Source organism: Anarrhichthys ocellatus, unplaced genomic scaffold (genome assembly GCF_004355925.1).
Source record: "Anarrhichthys ocellatus isolate YVR2014 unplaced genomic scaffold, GSC_Weel_1.0 scaffold5, whole genome shotgun sequence".
NCBI classification, from domain to species: Eukaryota; Metazoa; Chordata; class Actinopteri; order Perciformes; family Anarhichadidae; genus Anarrhichthys; species Anarrhichthys ocellatus.
The window spans coordinates 1,197,951-1,224,672 of record NW_022280035.1 but is presented as its reverse complement, the minus strand read 5'-3'; the positions used below and the strand labels follow the sequence as shown (position 1 = coordinate 1,224,672).

The 26,722-nt window shown below is 45.1% G+C and overlaps 1 protein-coding gene across 2 annotated transcripts in view; it reads right to left on the bottom strand.

Moving 5' to 3' along the window:
* Nucleotides 1-137: 137 nt before the first annotated feature.
* The window catches only part of LOC116381913 (metabotropic glutamate receptor 7-like), a 61,833-nt gene continuing 35,248 nt past the window's right edge, over nt 138-26,722 (bottom strand). For both annotated transcript variants that reach the window (XM_031844419.1, XM_031844418.1), the window contains 7 exons: nt 26,538-26,673; nt 25,812-25,966; nt 23,824-23,961; nt 21,777-21,977; nt 16,298-16,437; nt 10,933-11,868; nt 138-3,083 (listed from right to left, as the gene is read on the bottom strand). In XM_031844419.1, the coding sequence (XP_031700279.1) occupies nt 2,823-3,083; nt 10,933-11,868; nt 16,298-16,437; nt 21,777-21,977; nt 23,824-23,961; nt 25,812-25,966; nt 26,538-26,673 (1,967 nt within the window). In that variant the 3' untranslated portion in view covers nt 138-2,822. The remainder of the gene's footprint in view (nt 3,084-10,932; nt 11,869-16,297; nt 16,438-21,776; nt 21,978-23,823; nt 23,962-25,811; nt 25,967-26,537; nt 26,674-26,722) is intronic.

Here is a 26,722-nt window from a genome sequence, read left to right as displayed (position 1 = left end):
ACACACACACACACACACACACACACACACACACACACACACACACAAACACCGCACACGTGAGCACACAACAAACGCTCGGGGATGCAATGTGATCCCAGCCTGGATTGCCATGGAAACATATCAGAATGTGGCTGAGTGCCTAGGTGCTGTGTGTGTGTGTGTGTGTGTGTGTGTGTATCGCTATGAGAACCAGCTTCAGGCCTTCAGAGTGACGGCGTTTGTGGCTCGTCAGGACTTGTGTAAAGAGGCTGTTTTAGGGTTGAAGACTGGGATCATGTGGTCAGCGGGCCGACGCCGAGTACAAGGACGAGTGCGTTGGAGAGGGACCATGTGTGCATTTTATTTTTGTTTTGTTTATCACAGACATTGCTGTAAATTCTCATTCCACTGCTTTAATGTTGCTATGGCGACCAGCTCCCATGGACTATGCAATTAAAGTCGCACCGTTTCTTTACAGCTGCATTTTGTTATCTTGGCCAGTATGATGAATAAAACATTAGTAAATATACAGCAGATTCTTGTTAACTAACTAACTTCTTTTTTTTTTAGCTAGACGCTGTGCGTGAATGCGTGAGTTTGTGTTTACTTGTCTGGGGTTGAGACATCTCCCTACGCTCTCATCTTAATTGTTGACATGGATATCTTATTATTCATCTCATCCCACAGCTTTCATTTCATGTGGTCCTGCTGGTTCTGTTCACTTCCCACCGTACTCATTGGAATTGATCTGAAAAGCTTCCTCACAGCCTCACATGCCTGCTTTTGATCGATCTATATTGGGAACGTGAAGCATTTCAACAATCTCTGATTTGCAAGGTCTTTAAGAGGCGTAATTATGACGACATCACATCAGCACCGATGTAAATCTGCAGAACTGCTAATGCTGTTAATCCCGTAAATCACTCCAATGCGTGACGTCGTACTGGGCTGATGGGCCCTGAAAGGGAGGTATTTGGCGCTCTGATGGTTACAGGAATTGACGGACAGTCTCCTGGGACGGACGAGGCACAGTGCAGGTTTCTATGGGGGGGGCGGTCATGCACATAAATTTGCCATGAATAAATGTCACTTCTTCCTGCCGCTGGAAAAGAAGGGCAAGAGGAGGAGAGAGTGTGCAGGGAGGGGAGGCGAGGCGAGAAGACCTTCGTGTAGGGGAGACAGAAGGTGAGAGACACACGCCGAGCGGATGACGCGGTGCACTTCTGGGAGGACACCGCGTGGCCCCGCTTGGGGACTTTGGATGCGCTGCTGCGACAGATGTGAAGGTTTCACCCTCAGTGCAGAAGGAATTTGCTCATTGAGCCACATGTGTGCAGGGAAGGATATGTCCCCCCCCCCCTCCCCCTGATACACGTTGCATCAGCTCTCTGATTTATACACTTTCAGTCACACACGGATGCACACTCACACAAACAGACACACACACGAGCTTATTTGGCTCCCGACAGATGAGTGTGACAACTGTTGGGTGCTTGGAGAAATTCCCGGTAAAATCTGTCATCTCATCGGCTTAATTCAAAGAGGGGGTGGAGGGGCGGGCGCACCTGTGGGTGCCACGATGGCTCCGTGTGATTAGAGGCGTTGCGGGAGAGGAGGCCTGTGATGTGTGATTTGCATGAGCTGTCAATCATCTCCGTCTTCATCCTGACAACTTGAGAGAGAGCGAGAGAGAGCAAAGAGCTTCCATGGCAACGTTGGTCTACATTCCAGCTTTTTGCAGTCGTGTTTTCTTTTTTTCCTCGCTGAAACCCTTTCAAGTGTTGGTGTTTCGCACAAACACCTCACTGTGGAAGCACGCAGGCTTCCTCACTCACGTCCTAATACCCGGTGTTATCTTTGCTCACAGGATCATGCTTATGGTTCCAGATGCAGGGTGGAGTGAGTAACACGCAGCCACAGACGCCTTCCATGTCTCCTTTCTTGTTCGCTGCCGCGCACTCGAGCTAAAGGTTAAACCGTTTTACCAGGAACCCGAGAGAACTCCTTCCATGCGACAGCACGTTACACGTGCTTTTTACCACACAATTAAAGTGCTGGAATGGGACTTTATGGTTCAAGAAAGGAAATATGAAGAACAGAAAGACATCTCATTCGTCGTCCTTAGATAAAAAAAAAGATGGAAACGCTTCAAGCATGGATATATATGTAGATCTCAACTCCTGGCTCTCTGTCTGTAGAACACATCTCTACATAAGCTTTATTAACTCATCGTAGACTGAATGGACAGACTGTAATCCAGAAATAGTTGATATGAAATCCATGTTTTTTGACAAACTCTGGTGCATAATTTGGTTCGATCTTCGCACAAACTGCTACATTCAGGCAGTGTGACCACTTTTACAAATTGCTAACCGTTGAGCTGTAAAGCAGCGGGTAACATATCCTGATTACACTTAAAACGTTGTCTGATGTTAACTTAAATGAGCTTGGTTCATACGTATGTGGCTCTGAGGCTGTTGTGGTTCCCTCACTGTTGTAAGACACGAACACAGACTCCTGTGTATTCTGAATACAAACTATTACCTTCAGAGGAACGACTCAAACAGATCTTAAATGGGGTTGAGATCTCATGAAGAACAGAGCAGACCTCTTCTAGTCCACGGCCAGCTCTTTCTATAGCATCAATCAACATGAAAAATGAGATTTACATACAATTTTGTGTGGCTTTAACAATATTTATATCGCAATAGTGAACAAGTTAATGTAAAGCATGAGGCATGTGCACGTCTTTCTTCTTTGTCTTTGTATGTTATCTTTTAGAGTCTTTGCAGCCGTATTGTCCAAGAAAAAGAAAACAATAAAGTCGGTCTCATCTCGCCTTACTTACTCATGGGGTCAGCGGCGGGGTTCTCACACAGCTCGGTCTTGGCCTCTCCGTTGGGCCTCTCGCTGGGCTTCTGCGACAGGCGCGACGACATGGTGGCGGCCGTGACCACGGCCTTGAAGCTGCGCTTCCTCTTCTGCACGTTCATCTCAGGGTGGAAGATGATGATGTACACCTTGGGCATGTAGAGCATGCCCAGTGCTACCGAGGCACTGAGGTTCATGGAAATGGTCAGTGTGGTGGTCTGAATGTACAGCTGGAAAAAAAGAAAAGAAAGCACAGACGGGTTTAATACAGACTGGAACAACAACAGACATAATTCCCTTTTCTGTGAGATGTGGTAGTTCTACGAGGCAGACCTTTTATTAGAAAAAATGAGACAAGTCGGCGATGAACATCTGTGGCTGATCACAGAGCAGTCCCTCCGTTGAGCCCAGTGATGAGGCAAAAACCTAATAATACCCACCGGCTGATAACAGAATATGAGCATCCAGCGGAAACAAAAGTTGCTGAGTTTACAGAAACTCCTCCACAAAGGGCCTACATCATTAGAGGATGCGTTTGTCCGACTAATACAATACAAAGCCTCCTGATAACAACAGATAGTTCTATTCTATGACACACATTCATCTTTTATTATCACATATGTAGGTGGCGTGGACATTTGCTCCATGTAGGGGGGGGGGGAGAGCAGTCGTGCGTGCGGTAACATGATTCAGCAGCATTTATTAAAGCCTGACCTGCAGCTACTCAGTCAAGTCGAGGACGGCTCAAGCGTGTTAATGACAATAGCAGAAGCGTGACGTTATCCAAACGTCCTCACGCGGCCTCCTTTCCAGCCATCCGTCCCCCCTGAATGGATGGACTAAACCGTCCGTGACATGTTGCAGTCACCCCCCCCCCCCCCCCATATCACATCTTTCATCTCAACCACTCAAGCATTCATCAGACCATCTAGCTACTTCTTCCCCCGACCAGCAATTCCTCCCGGAGTAGAGCATGAACACTGCTTCTGCATACAGCAGCTCTACGTTGTTTTTTTTTGTTCTTTTCAGCTCTGCATGCGGTGGAGTGCCGCCTGTGAAAGGCTCTCACTGCGTTAAGTGGATAAAGATCATTCACCAGGTTTCCATTCATGCGAGCCCCCCACAGGTTCGTTCCCTTAAATGCCTTCTCCGTAACGTGCCTCCTCGGAGGTTACGCAACACCTCTGACATTGATGTGTGGTAATTACGAGCTTACATAACCCAGATTTAGGTTAACACAAATTTCATGGTGACTTCATTAAGCGCCGGTGATTTTCGGTATGAGGTGGAGAGGGCAGTGATTCAGCACGCGAGAGCCTCTTTTTTTGTCATTTAAGGGTCTTGGAGGAGAAAGAATGGTTTCGAGAGGGGACGTCGTGGTTTCAAGAGCAGATCACCAGAGCCCTCCTCACTAATCTACTGCACTTGAAAGCATCAGATGTCACTGGTGCGCTGCCAGCCGCCGGTGATGTGAACGTGGAGTGGAGGAGATGATTGTAAACACATTAGCCGCCACAGTGCATCTGCAGAGAGGAGGAAATGTCACCATTTGCATGCAGGTTTTTCGTGGCAAATAAACAGCACGACTAATGGTGATTTCTTTCGTACAAGACGGGGCTCATTTGCATGCCCGTCATGCCTTTTGTCTCCCAATCATTCAGACGCCCGATACCATCAACATGCCAGTGCACTCAACAGCCTCTTCCTCCCTCCATCCCCTCCTGCCTCTGTGTGGAGCAGCATCAGAGGCAGTAATCATGCATTAATAACTGTATGAATATCACAATGCATTCGATGCACTCTGTTCTGTGTCACTCCAAGCTAGAGGGAGGGCTCTCTCTCTCTCTCTCTGTCTCTCGCCCCCCCCCCCCCCGGGCTGTGAATCTGCAGCGTTTGATCACATATTTGGGGGGCTACCGATCAGAAAGCATCGCAAGGAGCGCACGTGGCGTCAAATACAATCACGGGAGAATGGCCGCCCCTGTGCTGTGTTTTTCCACGTTTGGTAGTTGGTAATCTGGACTGGTATCCATAGCAACACTACAGAGTTTGGTGGAATAAGCTTTTAATGAGATCCCGAAAACCTTGGACGCTGCAATGCTGACCCTATCAGAACTGATTTATTGACCATGCAGGAGAGTTGATTCAGAGCACAATGCGCATTAGGTGCTTACTCATACTCATCACACACACACACGAAAACGCACACACACACACACACACACACACAGTGAAGATGTCGTTTTTTTTCACTCCCTCTAAAACAGCTGCACATGCGCACAAACCAAAATCCTTTTTTTCCCTTTTCGCCTCTCATCACAGAGACAGGGTTCTCCATTGTGCCCCCCCCCCCGCTCCCCCAACTAAAATGTTTAGCTTGCGACAGAACATCCATAATTAAATCCTGTTGCTTTAACATAAATAAATACATGAAGTCATTTTTCACAACTGCTTGGCAACTCTCTATTTATAGCTGCGGTAATGATTTATTAACGTCCTCATCAAGAGTCAAATCAAAACGGCTGCTTTTGAATTTTACATCACTTTGACAAGCCGAACGCCAACATCCAGCCACAACGAGCGACATGTCTTCCATTTAAACAAAAAAGCTGTTGAGGGTAATACTCGTAATTATGCCCACCAGGGATATACTCACTGCAAAGGCAATTTAGTCGGGTATGGTTGAGTACTATGAATGTACACAGCGATAAGGACTCGATTCAGTGAGTGACAATTAGGAGGCTCTCTGCCCCGTTGGAGGATCCCTCCAGTAATGGATCCAGGGGATGTGCAGTCTCCTCTCAACTACCTGGAAGTCTCGTTGTGTTAGGTGGCCTACTTTCCTCATGTCACGAGTAACTCTGTCTGGCTTTGTGCCGTACAAAGTCGTAGGAGTAGGTAAAGGGACTTGCATTTGTATAAAGCCTTTCTAGTCTTCCGACCACTCAAAGCGCTCTCCATTACACACCAGCAGAACGGTAACAATTTGAGGTTCGGTGTCTTGCACATGGACACTTTGACATGGGCTGGAGGAGAGTTGGGATCGAACCCAAAAGACGACCTGCTCTACCCTCTGGAGACACAGCCGCCATCTTGTAGTCTTTGTTGCTGGAGCATTTGTGGCATATTTCAGAATACACTCATCAACATGGGAGGGAAGGGAGCTTGGGGGTGGGATTTATTTGTGCGGAGCGGAACTTGAGACGATCATCGCTCGCGGTCGACCACCCAGCCGGACCGCACGCCATCCGAAAGAGGAGTCGAGAGGGAGGAGAGCCGAGATGGAAGCTAAGCAAACCCAGCTAGGACCTACAGCTGCTCCACTACCCGGTCTGCTCCGGGCTAATGTCTGGTCGCAGGAAATTCAGGCTAACCTGAAGTCTAATTTTTTAATAGGACGTCGGCCATATTATCTGTTTACATTCTTCCTGATGCAAGTTCAAAAAATGCACTATTGGAAAGCACTTCTGTTACCAACTATGAATTAAATTACCCTATAATCTTTGAATAAAAAGGTTGCGACACAGTCACTCTTCATGTGTTAGAGCAAGTCATTAATAGTTAAAACTGATATGTTTCCTCGACACGATTTGTTGTACTGCATTGTTTACACCAGACTTCACGGCGATGTGTTTGTTGCTCTAATCAAGGCCTGTATTCATCAAGCGTCATTCATCAAAGTGGGAAATCAGTGATGAAAGGCCCGTAATTCTATGGGTGGCACATATGTGGTCCAACCTAGACAATGACTGGATGGATGATGGGGTGTATAGATGTATAGACAGACAGACGGACAGACAGACAGACTAACAGATGACGGACGGACGGACGGACGGAAAAACAGATGGATGGACCGGCGGACCCACGGATCGACGGATTGGTTGAATAAGCACGTTAGCACTAAAGCTAAAGAGTGTTATCTTTCTTGATTTAAGAAATGAAGAAATGCAATATCAAGGTGAGAAGAGATATTTTACTAACGCTTGTTGACTTGACTAAGCTTGTAAAAACAAAGCAGACACTGCTGTCCTCCCAACTTGTTCTGGCTGCGTGTGAAATGCAGCTTCACTGCAACAGTGAATTTAGGCGATAATAAATCAAAACATCGCAACTCCAATCAAACTTTGCACAACATTATCTTCGTGAGGCGAGATCGAATCTAATATAGTCATTTTTCATTATTAATTTATTTCAAATGAAGGCAGAGCCACCATCACAGAGATTTCTTCACAGTGTTACAGTTCATTTCTGCAGTCTGAGTTACATTACAGAAATATATCGTCTCCCGCCTGCGAAGTGGAAGATGTCCTGCTCTCAGTGGAGAGGCGTGCCACAGCCCACAGAGGCTTTCCAACATCACTGCTGTGTGCGCAACACTGAACAATAGATGCAGTTTGTGTGTGGCATGTTTTGTAAAACCATGTGGTTGGAAAGGGCTGATATGATAATTTCACACCGCAAATTACCTGGTATTATAATTTGTGTTCATTTGAAGTGTTCACTTAAAGTCTGCTATGCAAATGACGCATTTGTAAATAACCATTATAAGATGCTGTTAATTGATTTTGGCATCATATGTTTGCATATTACTTTGGGAATTAGTTATTTACCCTTACTCATAAATACTCTTTGTACACTTGTCTAATACTTTGTGGCTCTGAGTGTCTCCCACTTCATGAATGAATAATAGATAAATAAATCCTCTTCATCTTGAAGGATGTTCAACATCAAAACTTAAACCTACAACTTTTACAATCGACCAGTTTTAGCTTCTTGCCTACAGACCGATAAGCGTTTCAACTTTCAAGCATAAAGGCAGGCAGTATTTCACATCTAGATTTCAAAGGACTCCACTTCTCAATGATTGTCGAGTCAAACTCCCATCAAGCACAGGTTTGTTAAGAAAGAGACGGGAGTATTAGAAGTTGCAATTTTCTCTTTTACCTGCTGAAAGCTGGAATGAAAAAGATTCTGCTGCGTGTGGTTAGTTTGTGCTAATGATTCTTGGCAGCACGGTCTCTCTTCAAGAGGGCTCGTGGGCACAGGAGACATCTTACAATAACCTAAGTGGTTTCTATACACGTATTGAGGTATGTTCACTTTAATGCCAGGGAGTTCTCCTTTAAGCATGACTGAATCTTGTGGGTGTTTTACTAGAACGTGTCTGTCTCGATTGTTTCCGCCTCAGGGACAATGTTTCATTATATCATAATCTTACTCTTCTGAACTGTAAGAAATGTGCTGTTTTTGGGTCAAAGATGTTACTGAATAAGAGAGTTGTGTTCAGTGACAGCAAAACATTTGCAGTCATGTACAAACATTTTTTGGGGGGATTTTGGTAACGCTGTTCTCTACATGTCTTTGTCACCTGGTTGCTGTCCTTTGATTCGCAGGCTTGGAGTTTGTTTCAAAAGTCGGTGGAGCTCCAGATCTGAGGTCAGCTGAATTTGGATGCTGGTGACTCTCACAGTCATTAACTTGAGAGCGTTGAGTGGTCGACTGAGCACATGCGGGTGCACAGGAGGCGGGCGAAAGTGGAGGATGCTCTGTGATCTTTTGTTTCGCATGGCTTCCCTCCACATGAGTTTTAATGGGCTAAACAAAGGGGAGGGGGAGGGAGTCACAGGTGTGGAAAATAAGTTAAAGAAAGAAGTCACAACTTCTGCTACAATACAATGCAGCAAAACAACATATGGTCCAACAGCTCTGATGATCACTGCCAGCTGGTTTCATATCGTCCCGGAGTTTGTCATAAATCTTTTGATATTGGACAACCTGGGGTGAGAGAGATAATTCAGATCTGAGGGTTCTGCAGTTATAAACACAGCAAGTCTAGGTTGTTATGAAGTGAGGATGTAGTCAAATGCATCACACCGGATCCCTTCTAGCCTCCAACAGTTCGTTAACATTCACGCGCACACATCTTTTATCTCATCGATAGAGACAGAGAAACACGTCATACTATGAAAACCACGCCCGCCGGAGGGGAAAAGTATCGGTGCCACAATATGCAACTAACACCTGAAACACTAACAAAATGGCTGTAGCTAGCTAGAAATCTTAGCATCCCCTGCTTTATGGTCTGTGTGACTCTAAATGGACCATAATGTACTAAATGAACATCATGCTGTATTGAAGAAGACTTGAAACTAGAGATTGAGACCATAAACTCATGTTTACAATGTTTACTGAGGTAATAAATCAAGAGAGAAGTAGAGTCATTTTCTCATAGACTTCTATACAACCAGAGGAGTCGCCCCCTGGTGGACACTAGAGAGAATGCAGCTTTATGACATGAAGCATCGGCTTCACTTTTTAGAACCTGAACTTGCCACCTGGTTAACAAGTAACAAGTTAGTGTAGTTAGCCAACGCATTTTCATAAAATACTGCATGGCTCATCCACATTCTACTATAACACAACTTACATACCGTTAAAAAAATGTGTAGCTTGACTTACAGAAATATAGCTAGCCTAAAACTGACATGTGGACAGAATGCTTGCTGGACATGTACCGTTAGACATACAGAGTGTGCATTCCTCCTGTGTATGCCTCGTGTCTTATTGCTTGTATCCTCAGTCGTTTTGGTTCGGCAGCTTATAAAAATTCAGTTCCTGGTTCTTTACCGTGTTGGTAGTGAATCCCACCACACTGCTGCTTTTAAACATTTTTCTGTTGTTTGCTAGCAGACAAAAGCGACAAACAAACACCTTCACACAACACAAAGTCAATGGAGAGCGATGAACTGTTTCCCGTCCAGTGTGAACGGGACTCAAATGCTCTAGTTCTATCAACAACGACACCAATATGTTTAGTGAAGTATTCATGAAGGTATATGAGAGAATGCCTGTTCATACTGAAAACTTAAGAATAAGTAAGATGAAATAATGTACGGGACAGCCTCACTTCACCTTAACTACACTGCAGCTCCTGCAAAGGATGTTATGGAGACATGCAAAGGCACTTCTCACTTGCAGTGGCTAGGGAGTTGGCAGAAATGCGCCCACGAAGGCCATTCCACCAGGACGCTGTGGTGTGAGCGTGAGGCAGGAGCCGGTGTGAAGAAAGAATTAACTGCATAAAGGGGAAAGATAAACACATTACTGCCTCGCTAGTCGCCCCGAGTAACATAATGAACTCCTAATCGCTGCTGAGGGTGTAATTCATCTATGAAATCAGCAGCAAATTGAGATGAGGAGAATCAGTTTCTGATCCATCTCAAGCGGTAGCTTAGCGGGGAGGATATTGAGCGGCGTGCCTCTCAAAAGGTTAGGAGTAACACTTTCCTGTCGGCATCGATATTCTGTCAGTGGAAAACTTCCCCGTCCGCTCGTCCGCCGCGCCTCGCACGCGCAGCTCACGAGTCCGGGAGACAAATCTGTATTCTGTCCGGCGCTCTCTTGCCAGATAAAAAATGACTAGAGCGTCGGGTCAGAATGTCATATTCTCAATCAACTCCAGTAACACCCGGTGTCAAATGCTTTGTTGAGTAGAGCACAGCTGTCAACAGATGGAATGCGTTCAATCAAACTTCTATTTAACATCTCCTTCCCCCAGCTCCTCCTCCTCCTCCTCCTCCTCCTCTTCCTCTTCCTCCAGCTCCTCGGCCCACTCGTCTCCCTCTCCAGAATCAGGCATGACAGTGTGTGTTGAGCCCAAGGCGAGTGAGAGTTAAGATAATGGCATCTGGAGCTGCTGGCACCCCCATCCGCATCGCTCCTCAGGCGTTCCAGGATCCTGCTGCTGAACATCAACCCCTTCCTCCGCCTTTCTATGCCTATTTCTGTCTGCGGTGGTCCTAGTGTGGGTTTCCAAGCAAATCAGAGCCGTGCGAATGTGAAATCAAAAGAAAATGAACCATAACTTATACAGTCACTAAATGTGTGTGTGTGTGTGTGTGTACGAGCTCTCCCTTTATGCACCGTTTGTGTTTTCATTTTGCGTTTGTACAAATATTCATGTGCGCATGTGTTTGGACCAGATAAAAACAGGGCCGAAGGAATGAAAGAGGAATTTGTGAGAGGAGGGAGAGAGACAAGACAAAGAGAGAGAAAGCTACAGAGAAAGAAATGACTCACCTTCTCTGCCGACTGGGCCGTGCCAAAGAAAATCGGGATGAAGGCCAGCCAGACTATGCAAGTGGTGTACATAGTGAAGCCGATGGGCTTGGCTTCGTTGAAGTCTTCCGGTACGTCCCTCGTCTTGATGGCGTAGATGGTGCAGGTCACCATCAACAGGATGCTGTAGCCCAGCGAGCAGATTATCTGCAGGTCTGTGATGTCGCACTTCAGCACGCCGCGGGCCAGCATGGGGTTCATGGTCTTCTGCTCGTCGTAGTCGACGATGGTGTTCGGAGGGTCTACGGCGAACCACACCAGCACGCCCAGCAGCTGCACGCAGATCAGACTGGAGGTGATGGCGATCTGGGAGGTGGGACTGATGAAGCGCGGGGCCGTAACCGTCTGCTTGCCCTGCTCGAAGATCCGATAGATGCGGTTGGTCTTGGTGAGCAGCGCCGCGTAGCTGATGCACATGCCCAGGCCCAGGAAGATCCTCCTGAAGGCGCACACGGCCACGTCGGGCTTGGCGATCATGAGGAAGGTGATGATGTAACACAGGAAGATGCCAGTTAGCAGCACGTAGCTCAGCTCTCGGCCCGACGCCCGCACGATGGGGGTGTCGTTGTGGCGCAAGAACGTCGCCATGACGAAGATGGTGGCGATGATGCCGAGCATGGCCAGGAAGACGGGGATGATCGCCCAAGCGGAGTGCCACTCCAGCTTGACGATGGGGATGGGCTGGCAGGCGGTTCTGTTGGGGTTGGGCCTCATGTTGTAGGCACACAGTCGGCAGGAAGTCTCGTCGTACTGGTACTGGTAGCCGTCGCACAGCTCGCAGTGCCAGCAGCACGGCATGCCCTTTACCCTCTTCTTCCTCTCTCCGGTTTTGCAGGGCAGACTGCACACCGAGATGGGCACCTCCTGCTCCCCATCTGGCCACTGAAGCTCCTCCAGCTGGTGGAGAGATGACACACGGCACAGGGAGACAGGGTTAGCGACGGAGCGATAAACCGGAGGTACCGCTGAATGTGAAAAACCATGTGGATGAAGAGAAACACCGGCCGTGAGTCACAACTTATTAAGCCGTTAATTACTACATTATGCTCCTCATGAGGTTCTTTGCAAGAACAAAGTACAATGCAATCTCTGCGAGCATGCACAAAAGATGTGAACCCATTCGAAAAAACAATTAAACCAACGCAGTTCATCTTTCCTCCCAGCTTCTTGGAGGGATTGCCTTTTCTAATACTTGAAAGTAATTGAAATCACCATGGCAACAGATCCCACCTTTGTTCAGTGAGATAAAGACAAAGGAACGGGAGACGCAAAAGACATTATGTTTTAATACAGAAGCCGGTGAGGTATGAAATATGTGGTGATAAGGACGGGGAATGGGACTTTGGGATTGCAGAATGCCTCTTTTAGAGTTTGCAGAGCTATTCCTATTTATGATCTTGTCATCAGAATGAACGCTGCGGTATACAGACGCACCGAAGAACTATCTGAAAGTCCAATCGAGGGAAGGCCCCGAGGTGCTTCATGGTTTAGACTCACACTATAATCTCAGCGCACAAGTCAGCCTTAAAGCAGCAGTGAAGAAATGGAATTTTTAGGGCTCTTACATATTTATTTTTTCGGGTTATAAAAGCTTTCATAATACTCTGAGCTGATCTTTTGATTTATAATGAAAGTCTACTGATCCATGGCTTTAAAAAAGCACCAGAAGATTCATGATTCTCACAGCAACGTATGGTGTGAGCCAAGTAACCAAAATAAATCACTTACAAACAAAAACAGAGCTACACGTTCCAGTGGTATGATGATTAAACAGGTGTTTGCTTTGCTCTAAATCTGCTCGACATGTCAGATATAAAAGGTGCTTTGAGAGACAGAGTGGCATTACACTACATGGGAGAGGAACACAAATTAAATTCCCTTAATGTGAAGTGAGTTCATTGCTTAAAGGAACCCAGTGGAGTTTGAGAACCATCGAGCATTCGTTTATGAACGCGTCCCCATTTTTCATCGTCTCATATACGCTCACAAGGACGTACGTGCACACGAGTGACATAATACGCAGTCCGGCCAACAGCTTCACACCGTTACACTCATCTACAGGTGGCAGTGATGCGCCAAGAAACACAGCAGCGTGCCAGCAGCAAAGGCAAGGAGGAAGAAGACTGCACGCTAGCAGACAAGCTGTGTGTTCCAATGCTATCTAGTACGCCAGGAAAAGATTTAGTATGTCCAAATACATAGTATGTAGTAAATGCAGTATGCTTTTCTGGCTGCTCTGACCCTGATATATGAGCAAGAGGTTCAAAGTTCAAGGTGCAGCGTTAAGATGAATGCGTCCTGCATGCAACAATATGTACTTTGAAAAGGCAGCTGCAGATTTGTACTAAAAGTAAAAAGAAAATGGATTAGGAATGCAGTAATGGATCTAGAAGATGCATGATTTTAAATACTAAATTGGTTTTGTTTACGTCTTATGAGGATGGACAGGCATGCATCACCTTTGTTCAACCTCAAGGATGCACACAATGCATTTTTAGAGAGGAACACCTTTAATACTCCACGGTGCACCTTTAAAGTAACGCACTCGTTTTCCTGCTGAGACTCAGATGAAAAGATTGATCCCACTCTCATGGCTGTCCGTTAAATACAAAGCTGCTGTGCAGTCAGCAGCCGGTTAGCTTAGCACAACTAGAAGCATGAGGACACAGCCTGCCCCCAACCAATCCACAACCTCTCAAGCTCACTAATTGGCGTGTGCTATCTAGTTTGTTTAATCCGTGTAACAAAACAAAACCAGTGCTCGTTGCCTGGCAATGTCACAGTCTGACACACAGAACCCCTGTAAAGCCACCGCTTGTCATTTTTACACTTTTTCGTACCGATCAAACATACGAGACATAACCTGCTAATTAGAGAGCTTTAGAGGTGCAGGCAGGCAGATTTCTGTTAAACTAAGCTGGCTCATACGCAGCATACAGACATGAGTGTGGCATCAATCTCGTCGTCTAATTCTCTGCAAGAAAAGGAAAAAAGTGTTTATGCACAAAATGTCAAAATGCAATATTTCTCCTCCCCGCTCATCTGTTAGTTTTCTGTGGCGCCAAATGGAATTCAATCCGCTCTGAGCAAACATCAAACACGGGGAGATCGCCCCGGACTAACCACCGTCTCACCTCTTGTACCCGTACACTCACATAACTCATGTTAATCTGAAACATAAACACTCACATAACTCATGTTAATCTGAAACATGAACACTCACATAACTCATGTTAATCTGAAACATAAACACTCACATAACTCATGTTAATCTGAAACATAAACACTCACATAACTCATGTTAATCTGAAACATGAACGTCAGCAGCAAAAGAAACTCCATCAGGTGAAAATATCATCACATACAACAGGAATCCAGCCAAGGATACCAACAGTGTCGCCTCCTCCAAATGTGGCAACTGCCAATAATTGCAGATACAGAGACACTCACACACACACACCTACAGTGTGTGTGAGTGTGTACCTGTATGAGAAACGTCTTGCTTCTGCGGTGTCTGGATAGATCATCATCTGCCATCTATCTGGGGTCATGAAGGAGCCATTTGTTATTTGGACGATGCTCTCTCCGATTACACACAGCGTGGAAACAGTAATGAGACCAACAGCTCTGTTGCCATGGAGACCGGAAGCGAGATTTTCGACACCTTTGGACCCATGCGGCTGCCGTAGTGCTTCATTTTGGCTTCGCTTCGGTTGTTAATTTTAAAATGACGATTAGAGCTTTTTGTGAGCGCTACGTTGAGCTATCGATGAACGTAAAAGCGCATCAGGATGAACCTCCGACGTGTTTGCTCCGCGTGCGTCACTGAACAAAGTGAGAGCTGTTGCATTGGGATGGAATTGAGTTGTAGCAGCATATTAGTTTGTAATCACACACAAAAAAAAAAAAAGAAGAGTGCAGCACAAATCTTCGGCAACAGACGTTGTTCCACCTGTGCCATCCGATCCATTCCGTTGAGTTTAATTGGTGAACCAGAAAGCCATTATGCAAATGTTAAGTCATCTGTATGTAAATCTCATGTTTTTATGTGTAATCGGAGTTGCAGAGAAAATGTTCCACTCGGGTCTCATCCCGTCTTAAAGCATGCGCAGTTTGTTTGCCTTGAAGTAGAACAAAACTCATCCGTGTCTTTATTGTCCGCATGAATCATCGGGGCCCGTTCTTGTGTTGTGACAGTGAGATCCGTCATTGACGGCTACAAACCAAACACCTTGCACCAATAAAAGCAGTGCAGCAGCTGTCTTCCAGCTCCACACCTGACCTGATGTTAGACATCATTTTTTGTTCTTGTAGGTAGTTATTTAAAGCTCCCATGAAACAAAAAATGCCCAAATCCGTGTTGTTATCTCATGGCTTCTGCTATCTTTTGAATGTGGAAGTTAAATTGTCACATATTCTCCTATTAGAGTCCTTCTGTGTGCTGTCGTGGGTGTAGCTGACAAGATGTGATCATAGATTTAGAGTTTCATCATGTAGAGTAAAAGCTACAGAGCACCGGGAGTAACACAGGAGGTCCGTTTGCAACAACACCAACATCTTCACTTGGGTTAAAAACGTGTTGTTCTGTTCCTCCCATTCATACATCTTCCATCCTCATGCAGTGGGAGAAGAGTGATCTCCAACAAATGATCTTGTTAATTGTCGTTCTTATTTCTACTTTCTTCTTTTTAGTGTTGAACTCTCTAATAAAGCCCTCACTGAAGCTTTAACATCCTTTTACAGGTGGAAACATATCAAAGCCCTTTTTAACAGCATTCACAATGTGACTGACTCAAAGTACCGCGTTGTATCACCTTTTACACACCGACGTTTACACCTTTTGACGGTTTAAGTGCATGTTTTTTATTCGTTTTAAAAGCAGCCGTTGGCACATTTCTGCATAATTTGCAAATCTTTGAAAAGATGTTTCAATGATGAATATAAATGTGTTTTATTTAACAATAAGAGTCTAATAGTAACTTACTGTAGGAGTTTGGAATATGTTTAACATTTGGCTCACATTAGTAGGCAACAAATCCTTTACCCTCGCTAGATTCTGTTTTTGCACCTAAAATACACCAATTAGGCTGAAAGTAAGACGTTTCTGCACCTGAGCTCTCTCCGCATTTGAGATGCTAATAATGTGCAAACCACCCCCCCCCCCTTTGTCACACAGGAGATGTCAATCTTTTGAAAACACAGAAAGCCTTAGTGCTTGTACATCGTTCGCGTCGCTGAGCGCAGACATCCTGCTTAGACACACAAGCATTTGAACAAGGTTCTTTGTTCTGTCGTCTGTGTATCCGGTGTCGGTGCATCGTCATACCCTGAGCTGCAGGTTCTCCACCCACTGGCCCACCACTCTATACTCTGGGGTGGAGGAGTTGGTCATCTGGAACTGGAACAGGTCGTAGCGTCCTGGAGCATCGCCGTTCTTGTTGAACATGACCGAGGTGCCGGCGCTGCCTGTACAGAGCGAGAGAGAGAGAGAGCAAAAAGCAGGGATGGATGAAAAGTGTTAGACGCTGGTGTGACAGAGCACAGCACCTCTTCTAATAAGAGCAAAAACATGAACTTTTAACCCTCACAGTGGTGGAGGCCCTCATGGACCACACAGGCTTTAAATCTGCTACTCCCAGTTAAAACACAATAACCTCTATGATAATCAGCACAGGGAAGAACGCTCCCTACTGACCAATATAACACTTCCTCACCTGCTTCCTATGCATCATCGCGGCTGCACGATGGCCTCTGGAGGAATTCATTTTCATATTGGTATACATGCTTAGATGTGTGACCTCTTGGGCCGTGCTCACGTATCAGAAAAAAACACCTCCTCGGGTCAAAAGCAATGCATTCCAATCACACAGGGGACAACAACAGGGGCTGCAGGGAGGATAAACAGGTCAGCCAAAGCATCATATGGTCCCCATCTGCTCTCAGAGTGCAGCAGCCTGTCCCAAGCAGAGCCATGAAGATTTCACTAATGAGCTCAGAGAGGACGGCGCACACCTGAAACATTACGCACGAGGAACATTACATTATTCATTTATTTTTTTTAATGGGTATTTGTGCGAGCTCTCGGGCCCGTCAGTTGCGTCCGCGTGTGCAATATCGCTCAATTATGACTGCAGAGTCGGAGCGAGATATCGTGTTGATGCAGATGCCATCTCCCTCGCAGCAGCCAATGCTGAGTGGCATTAATGGGAAAGAACGGTTGTACTCTATTTTATACATGAGGTCTGCATTGTTGATGAGGTCACTTCTACTTTCGCACAATGCTGAGACAATGAACAAGTGCTGCGTTTTAAGAATTCACCTTGGCACTGCATATAGCAGCTCGTAAGCACGAATGGAGATACCACCTTTGAAATGGGACGAGGGGAGTCTGATGACACTTGGCATGGGAATTAAGGACTTTAATAGCTCTGGCTATAAAAAAAAAAGTATAGAGGAAGGACCAGGAGCATATGTCCAAAACCCTTTTGGGAACATGTGGTGGTTTTTTATCTGGAACAGAACTCGTGGCTTTTGGATGGAAGGACACTGCACCTTTTTCCTTAGTTTTTTTTAGCCAGAAGGGAATTTCATGTCCCTCCAGCTTTTTCTTCCAAGGACATTTGTCATTGAGCATTCTACAAAAGTTTCAGGCCCCAAGACTCTTGTAAAACAAGAGAGACAAGAGGTAGCAATGTGAAAAAAAAAGAAAAAGCCCATTTCAGGTGACAGAATACGGGGGCAGTATAAATAAAACACCGTGGACAAGCACCCAAATGTTCCATTCTGACTTTGTGACACCATTTTGCTTTATAAATGTCAGTTTATAAGACCTTGATGCAGAGCCACAAACCCCTCATTATCTGCTGTTATGCAAAGTGACAGCACATATATTTCACTTTAACAATGCAGAAATGGCCCTAATTCACAAGCATCGGTGTGTCGGCACATTAACTAAAGCAGGACGGGTGTTCAGAATTGATTGCTTGTGAAGCCCGTAGTAGTAAAAAAAATTCCCTCAACGCTACAAACCAAACCAAAACTCAGTGGGTGGCAGTCACCGCGCTGTCACTTCTGCCTCCACCAAACAAGACAGTCGACTCGTTGACACAGTGAATGAAGATGTTGACAAGGTATTGACTCCTGCGAGCAGAAGCGATGACAGGGACATCATTCTTCCTCTACGACCCGGCAAAGGAACCACGTACAGCAACACAAACAAACACAGAAAAGTCATTCAGCAAAGTGACATGAGTGATTGGACACTTGGCGCTCTTCAGCTTTAGAGCAAATAATTAAGCGGCGTCTCTGTGTGCGCAGATTAAAAAAAGAAAATAGGCAGCATTAGAAATTCCGTTCTGTTTTCTATTGCCTGATGTCTTCAAGGAGGCAAAGCGGTCTGTGTAGGCTCCTCCGCAAGAACGCTGTCTAAGATGAAAGATGCATGCGTTGGCATGTGGCTGTGAACTAAGACATGACAAAAGTGCACTGCCGCTGCGCCGAGCAGTGTGGGTGGACTGGGGATCCACTGCTGTGTTTCTTTCGCATCATTATTCTCTCCCCGTTTTTTTTTTTTTGTGCCTCTCACTCTTCAGCTCTGTGACTCCAGCACAGCGGGGAGATCAACAAAGGAGGCTTACACTCCTTCGCTCTCAAACATACATTAGCAGTTGCACATGCAGCGGATAACGTGCGTGGTTCCTGTCTCTAAATGCAGCGAGGGGCAGTGAGATACAGCTGACGGAGCCACAGCAGAAACGACCTCTGCTTGCCAGTTAAAGAAAGAAGAAGAAGAAGAAGAAGAAGAAGAAGAGGGGTTGAGAAGGTAGTGATCTTATTTTTGGCTGAGGTGAAATGAACATGCTCTTCGTTGTCAGTGCCACACGGAGGTGAATATTTTTCAGAAGCTGAAAATAAAATATTCAGCACATGTCCAGATGGTTGTTGAGATTGGACAGCAGATTCTCCATCCCCTGCATGAATCTGCTCTTACTTAAGGTCTCCTTGAAATTTTAGCTGCACATGCAACTGCATATATACACACAGTATATATATATATATATATATATATTCTGTTTCCATAGTTCCACCTTAAAGTCTGTGGGCTTCTCGTCTGCTGCAGCTCTGCACCGCTGCCATAGCGACAGTGTTAGAGGACGGCCGGCAGCTCTTTAGCCGTTAGCTCACTGACACAAGTTTGTCTTTTGTGCACAAGTGATCGGGATCAATGTGTTGCAAACACTGATCAACAAAACAGAAAATGTGCACGGGAACCACATAGTTTTCCAGCGTAGTGTCGCCTGTTATATTTATAATCTGTTAAAGAAGAATGCTGGAGAGATTCTGATGTTCTTCTTGTTAACATCAATCAAACTAAGTACTGTTTGTGTAAAGCCTGGTACATCGTACTCCTCTGCGCCTCAGACCTCCACGAAACTATTAAAAACACATCAAACGTCACATCAGTGCACTTAATTATGCTAAACATGGGCTCTGCTGTTTATCTTCATCCCACATACACCGCCCCGCTGCCGGAATACTCACCAGTGCAGCAAATGTGTATTAATCTGCGGCAAAAAATAGTCCCAAACAAAAACACTATTTGCTCCTTTTTCAGAATTGTTTCCCAATTTCTTTTACATTTTTCTATTTGTCTCATTCCCTGCCTATGGTTTTTAGAGTGCTAAAGTGCATATGTTGTATTTGAAAGTATTAGTTTATACTTGTGCCTTTTTCATGTATTCATTGAGGCAAAGAAGCACGGGTTTCCTTCTCTTTGCTTCTTTTAGTTTTTTTTAGACTGCAGTTTATATTTTGTGCAAGATTTAGTGTTGGAAACATACAATGAAATGAGGCAAAATTTTAAAGAATCAAATGAAACGAAACACCAGGATCTTTAGTGACTTGTTGGTACAAAATGTCTATCCCGGTAAAACACCTACAAGTACACTTTTCCCCCACATGTCTCATCAAATCCTACATATAAAGCATCATAGTGGAGTATTTAACACTGAAGAAAAGAGCTCGGTCCACCTCTAAAAGTGGGCCAGTTTAGTAAGAGGCATGCGCTGTTTTCTGACTTTAAACAGCTGAATCTAATCTAGATCATTTTGAAAAGACACAACGTACTTCAGAAGAGCCTCCAATGATGACTGGCTGATATACACGCCAGCGCATTTGTCATGACAAGAGGCCTCTATTGTATTAAACTCATCTCCCATTTGGGGCCATTGCTCCACTCACTTCTGCATTTCAGAGCCGCTGTCATTAATAGCTGGTTGCCATTAATTGTTAAGTATCTTCCTCATCACTTTCTGTGCGGGACTGAATAATGTAGAGTTTGAAGTGCCGGCAGACCCATAACGTATCATATCGGCTCAAAATATCACACAGATCCAAGAGATGTTTGAGCTTTGAATGAAGCTGAATGCAGATTTACATTGTAGAAGCCCACAAGAAACAAGGTGCATAAAACAGAGGAGGTGGTATTATTGATTAAGTCATTAAATTAAATGTAATGCTCGTTATACTCCCAATATAACTGCATATATGTCCACAGTTGAGTTGTTCTCTAAATTGCTTTTTGAAAGCACACTGTGGATTGGTGTGGACACAGCAGCTTTGAGTACTTGGAGGATAAAGCAGTGGTTAAATGAATTGTTCGTCTATCTTGCCAAGCGTTAGATGAGAAGGTTCATGCCAGACTCCAGCCTGTCAGCTGTATTCTGGGTTTAACATGAACATTCATGTGCTGCGGTTAGCTTGATCAAATATGCATATTTGTGGCAATTTCCTACGTGTCTGCAGGTTTTAAAGCAATTGTTTGATATTTGGGGGAATATGCTTATTTGCTTTCTTGCCAAGAGTTAGATGAAAACATTTAAACCTCTCTGGCGCCTGGAGAGTAAATAATTAGCATGAAGACAGCTCGTCTGGCTCCATCAAGGATTAAAACTAGAATTACAAGTCGTGTTGGAGTTTACATCCATGTCTGTCCAAAGTGTCATCACATTCATCATTTTATTTGTGTGAAATCGTCATAATTAGCATTTGAATTATTGCGTTATGGCCAGAGATGCGTTTGTGAGGTCACAGTGAGCTTTGACCACCAACATTTAGTACCAGCACCTTCCACGCTAGTTAACGAACACGTTGTATCTCGTTTGTTTAGCGTGTTCGCTGTTCCACGGAAGGTTTTGTAGCGAACTACGTCTCAAAACCACAACTTGTTTTCACACTTTTGGTTCGGATCAAACCAATGAATGAGTGAGCTTTAGAGGTGAGCCATGCTAAATGTTCCCCTCTGTTTCCAGTCACTGTGCTAAGCTAACCAGCTGTTGGCTGTAACTTTATATTTAGCCTACACACGTAACACACGAGTCGTACCAATCTTATAATCCAACTCTCAGCATGAAAACAAATAAGTGCACATCCCACAATGTGGAGCTTCTCTTGTTACTAATGTAGAAGGGTCAGTTGGCTCATTTAAACTCATTTGTAAACTAACTAGTTTTTAGTCATTTTCTCATAGACTTCTATACAACCAGAGGAGTCGCCCCCTGGTGGACATTAGACAGAATGCAAGTGTAAGGCACTTCAGCACTGGCTTCACTTTTCAGAACTGGAGGTTGCCGCCTGCTTTTACCTCATTATGTTTACACATTCTTTGAGTGAAGTATATCATTCTAATCTACTGTTGATTATACTGTATCAAAAATGTCCAAAACTCTGCAGAAAGTAAAAACATTAGACTTTTCTTACCCATGCATTCTGTGAGCATCTGATAACATCTCCAATGCGTCACTCACCGTTGAAGCTGGTGCTTCGTATGTACTTCAGCAGAGTCTTCCCCTCGGCGGACTCCATTTGTGGACAAACGCCAGGATGATCGGGACACAACTCCCTCTGCATGTTGTGCAGAGCGTGGGCCATGGCGTACACCGCGTCAATCACAAACTGCACCTTCCCTTCCTGCTCGTACTTGGATTCGCTCCCGATGCGCTCCTTGCCTGAGGGAGGGGGAAAAAAGGGGAGAAGGAGGAGAACTTACAGGCAAACACACCGTGAGCCATTAGACATTACATCCTCTCAGCACCCGCTATCATCCCCAGCTTCAGTTTTTATTCCTCCATTTACCATTTGCTGCCACCGACTTCAATTGTGATTTTGTAGGAATTAACACCTAAAGGGACAATGTGGCAGAGCAAAGTAAGAAGACACATTTAATTCCCAAGTGGAAAACATCAAGCAGAGCTGTGAGACAGAGTGTTTGTGACGAATGCGGCGGGGCTCGGATTGAATTACGGCGGCGTATTGCTGAGCGATAGGCTGCTGAGAACGGGGCCTCACTCTGCAAGGTGATGAAGATCGCCATGAACTTTAGTAACATACTCTTCTACAGTGGCTTCCTGCTCTTTTATATCCTCTTCCCAGTGCACTGCCCTTTCACTATGGGCTGCTGTAAAGGTTTTGCCTCGCGCTGCTGGTTACTCTGCTTGAATACGTAATGTTCAACCTCAGCTGGGTTTCTGTTTTTGGAAGAAAAACAGAAACAGCTATTCTATACCGCCGGCAGATGAAAGCTGCATTTCATATTGTAACAACAAAAATACTACTATTACTTTTAGTGACACTAATCATCATAATTATCATCAATCATCATCATCATCTCAATATTCAAGCTCCCAGTTAATAAAAAGGCAGCATCGAGGAAATAAAAGACAGACTTCTCCTCAGTGATAGCTGCTCTTAGCTCCCATGGAGAGCTCCGCGGTGGGGCAGATGGTGGTAATAGGACACATGTAAGAATGTGGGAGACTTGCATAAACTAAAGGAGGTCAGAAGCAATCTATGCTGACATTTCGGGCCATTTTTCAGAACTTAACACACATTTCAGCCCACGCATAACCTTCCTGCTTTTCAAAGCTCCGCACAGGATGCTAAATGGACAGTTGTCTAACGCAAACGTCTCCCAGTATTCAGCCTTCATAAATATCAGCTCGGCTGCTTGTGTAGAAGGAAGAGAATATAGAGACGGAGAAGATAAAAAAAGACATTTATGGGCATTTTACAGAGGGATGGTGGGGCTCACTGAGTGGACCAGCATCTTCTTGTCTTTGACGCATGACAAACGACGGCAAACAGGAGATTATGAAGGAAACCAAACCCCTTCTGCAAACAGTCATTTGTGTCACGCTGCCATTACCGTCATCCCGTATGCAAGCAAGAATTAATACAGCATCCCACATCACAGGCATCATCCGACGAGGATAATGAATGCAGCGCAATGCCTGTCAAACCGTTGACAGGCACAGTTTAGGTAATACGAGAATGCATCACTGTTAACAACACTATCATTAATGCTGCTGCGAAGACAGTGATAAAGCAGAATGGGGGCATGAGCGGTATTCACTTTTGCTTTCTGTCATTTTGCCTGTAATTTCCAACCTAAATAAAGTGCACCTGGCTCTGTGCAGTTCGTACACACGGCACGACTCTGCTGAGCTGTCAAGGTGACTGGGTTAAGGGGGAAGAGAGGGAATAAGGGATGTAAGAGTTACAGGACATTAGCCAGAGGAGCAGACGGTCTGTAACTGTAGTATGACTAAGACGCATGGTCACATTATTACTCTAATAATAAACTCCGCCTGTCCTGCGCCCGCTGGGCACAAACACCTGGTGTTAGACTTTCTGGTTGCACCGCAGACAAGAAGGGTTGAATTAAAAACAGTCGATCTGCAGCTACTAATGTGAAACATAAGGTCAAGTTCATGACAACCTGACAAGGAAGGGAGGGTGAAGATACGCATCGCCTATTAGTGTAGTACCACTTCACGCGTGTCAAAACCGGTGTACCTGTGCATTTACGGCTCGTGTCCTCTCTCTTCGAGGCACTGAGGAGCCTGCAGTCAAAGTTTTCCTCCCAGAATTCGGCGAACCACACGTTCCTGCGGTTGTTCTCCAGGGTGAGCCCGGTGAAGTATTCATCGAACCCTGCGGGTGGAGGAAAAGAGGAGGAACGGCTCAGTTCCGGACCAATTATCGGAAATGAAGCGGAAAACTTGCTGCAGCGGTGTCGCGGCAGGTTGGTGGTGCTGGTGGCCGCTCGGTGTTCAAAGAAAACCCAGCAAAAAAAAGCACTACTTCATCAAAAATTGACCACGGAGGTTCCTCTTCCTCTTAAGCCCCATGGAACTTTAATCACTTCTTTCATCTAGGAAATTACATTAATTAAAAAACAGGATGCATAGTGAATAACGCAGGGATTGTAAGCGGTGCCGCAGCCTGTTGCCTCAGGCCGAAGGGTCCTGCAGGTGCTGCACAGGTTTTTCTTCCCTTCATTAAATCCATAACAGAAACAGATTGAAGGCATGATGTTTTAGCTTAGCACTCATTTCAAACGGGCATTAGGCGCCTGTGTGAAGCGTTAGCTTGAGGAGAGGTAACTTGCTGCAACAAAGAAAAAGAAAAGCTTGTATGCTGCATTTTGTTCTCTTGTTTGTGCAACTTTACCACCCGATGTGGGTCAGGGAACTGAGCAGGGACAAACTTCACCGTGGTGCAGTATTTCTTCTTTTTTTTTACCTTTTGCTGAACAGTTTCCTCGAGAATAACAATCATTTCACATTTTAAAGTCCCTCTGTCTGTGTCTCCACTCTCTGTTATCCAGTCATATCAGATGAGTCGTGGGTAGAGGTGATAATGTCTAATCGGAGCCGAATGACTCAGCTGATTTTCTTTTCAAAAGACCATCAATGATGCACGGTGGATTAATAATATTCTGCCTCCAGAGTGTACATGTGTCCTGTGCTCGAGCTCCCCTAATTACGGGAAGCTTCATACAACTCAGACTTTCACATCTTTTGCTCGATTGTCATGATGAGTGGTTGTCTGGATCTGTGACACCAGACAAAATCTGCTGTGAATATTCTATTTCTGTGGTCAATTTGTACGCTGTACAGGACAACCTCCTCGTGGGTGCAGCTGCAGAGAAAAGCAGCTCTAAGCACTAGAATATAATTGATGACAGTATTTCTTTTGCAGTTCGATGACAGAAATTGTTAAAAACGATAAAAAGACATCAATGCTTAAAATTAAAAACTGAATTAAAGCTTTTTCTCTGACTCATCCTTTTGATCCATTAGAGACCAGAGACACTGATTTCTCCACAGAGACTTTTCCTTTGTTAAAAACAAACGTGTAAAACCACACGGATTCATTTATCTGAAACGATGGCAAAAGGTGACAAAGTTTTCATTTATTGGTTCCGGTATCTAATAAAATCGACAGAGTAGCCAATTTGTCCACACTGACTTTAGTCTGGTCGCGTACAACCCACGGCCAAATGTAACAAGGTCACACTTGTTCTCTGAGGATTGTCGAAAGTCATTGTGAGAAATGTAGAAAATTGCCAACTGAAGTAGAAATAGACGAGGCATGAGGGAGATGTGGGAACATCAAATGTGAGAGGGGTCACTCCAAGTCCTGACCCCACAGAGAATTAACAGCTGAGTCAGCAGTTCATCATCTTTTAGCTCGTTGTTTTGGTTTTATGGCCTGCAGACATATACTGTGTATAAGAAGTGGACGTAGTTACCATGACGTCACACATTGGTTTGTGGCGTTTTATAGCTTGAGTTTAGCATTTTGGGTGTCGCCATCTTGGTTTTCGCTTTGTCTTTTGCAAACAGAAGTGACACGAGAGGGTGGAGCTACGTAACTACAACCGAACGCCGAATAAGACATTTTTAGGCGAACCAAAAATAAAAGACGACAGAAGGCGATTCCTCTCAACAAAATTAAAAGTAAAGAAAGAAAGACAAACGCACAGAGCGTGTACGTACCTTCAATGGAGGAGCGTTTGGGCAGTATAGTGACCGCTCCCACCGCTACATCCTCGAGCTGGTGGATCGGGCTGCTCTTGGCCCCCCAGCTGTCAGATCCAATCCACAGGAAATGGCCCACTTGATTGGCCCTCTTGGAGGAATTGAGAACTCCCCTGCAAGGACGACCGTGTGTGAATTAGGAGATATAGCTCAGGGGGTGCATGCAATCCAATATCTATTACACAAAGGCACAGCCAGCTTTAAGGAGGAGCTCGGACATCACAGCTCTGCCGTGTGCAGCTTATCTCATTAAAAGTTCAGAGAGGGAAAGCAGAGGAGCCATTTTGTTTGTTCATATACGTTTTGTGTGTTTTATCTGAAGACAACAGGGAGTTAGAAGCATTATCTCCAGCTCATCGTTTCTTCTACATTTCACCAGCATGCATTCTAAATATACAAGCACTAAATGTTTGATTCTTTGTTTCTTTACATAAATACTTTTCACGGGGCATTGTAAATGAAACAGTATCTATCTGTTGCTTTGTTGTGATCTGTATTTTGCACGTCTCCTCCGAGGCAGGGTTGTGTTTGCGTTGTTGAAGGTGTGTTCGTGTGCGCCTGGTAAATCTGCGCCTCTGGCCTGTCTGCGGGAGCTGCTGCTCGGAGATTAAAGACGTCAACATGGCAAGCCATCAGCGCGCCCGTGCGACACGGGGCGAAGCCAGAATGCGCGGCGCTCCTCACCGTATATCTTCTTCGCTGGCGAAGATGATGACTGCCCGCGAGTGCTGCGTTTCCAGCAGTTGTTGGATGGCTTTGTCGTAATCTTCCAGCTTGGGGTTGTGGGGAATTTTCAAAGACTGGGCGATGCAGATTCCACCTTTATTAACGGGAGAGGGGTGAGAAACGGTAAGGCCTCTGGGATGATC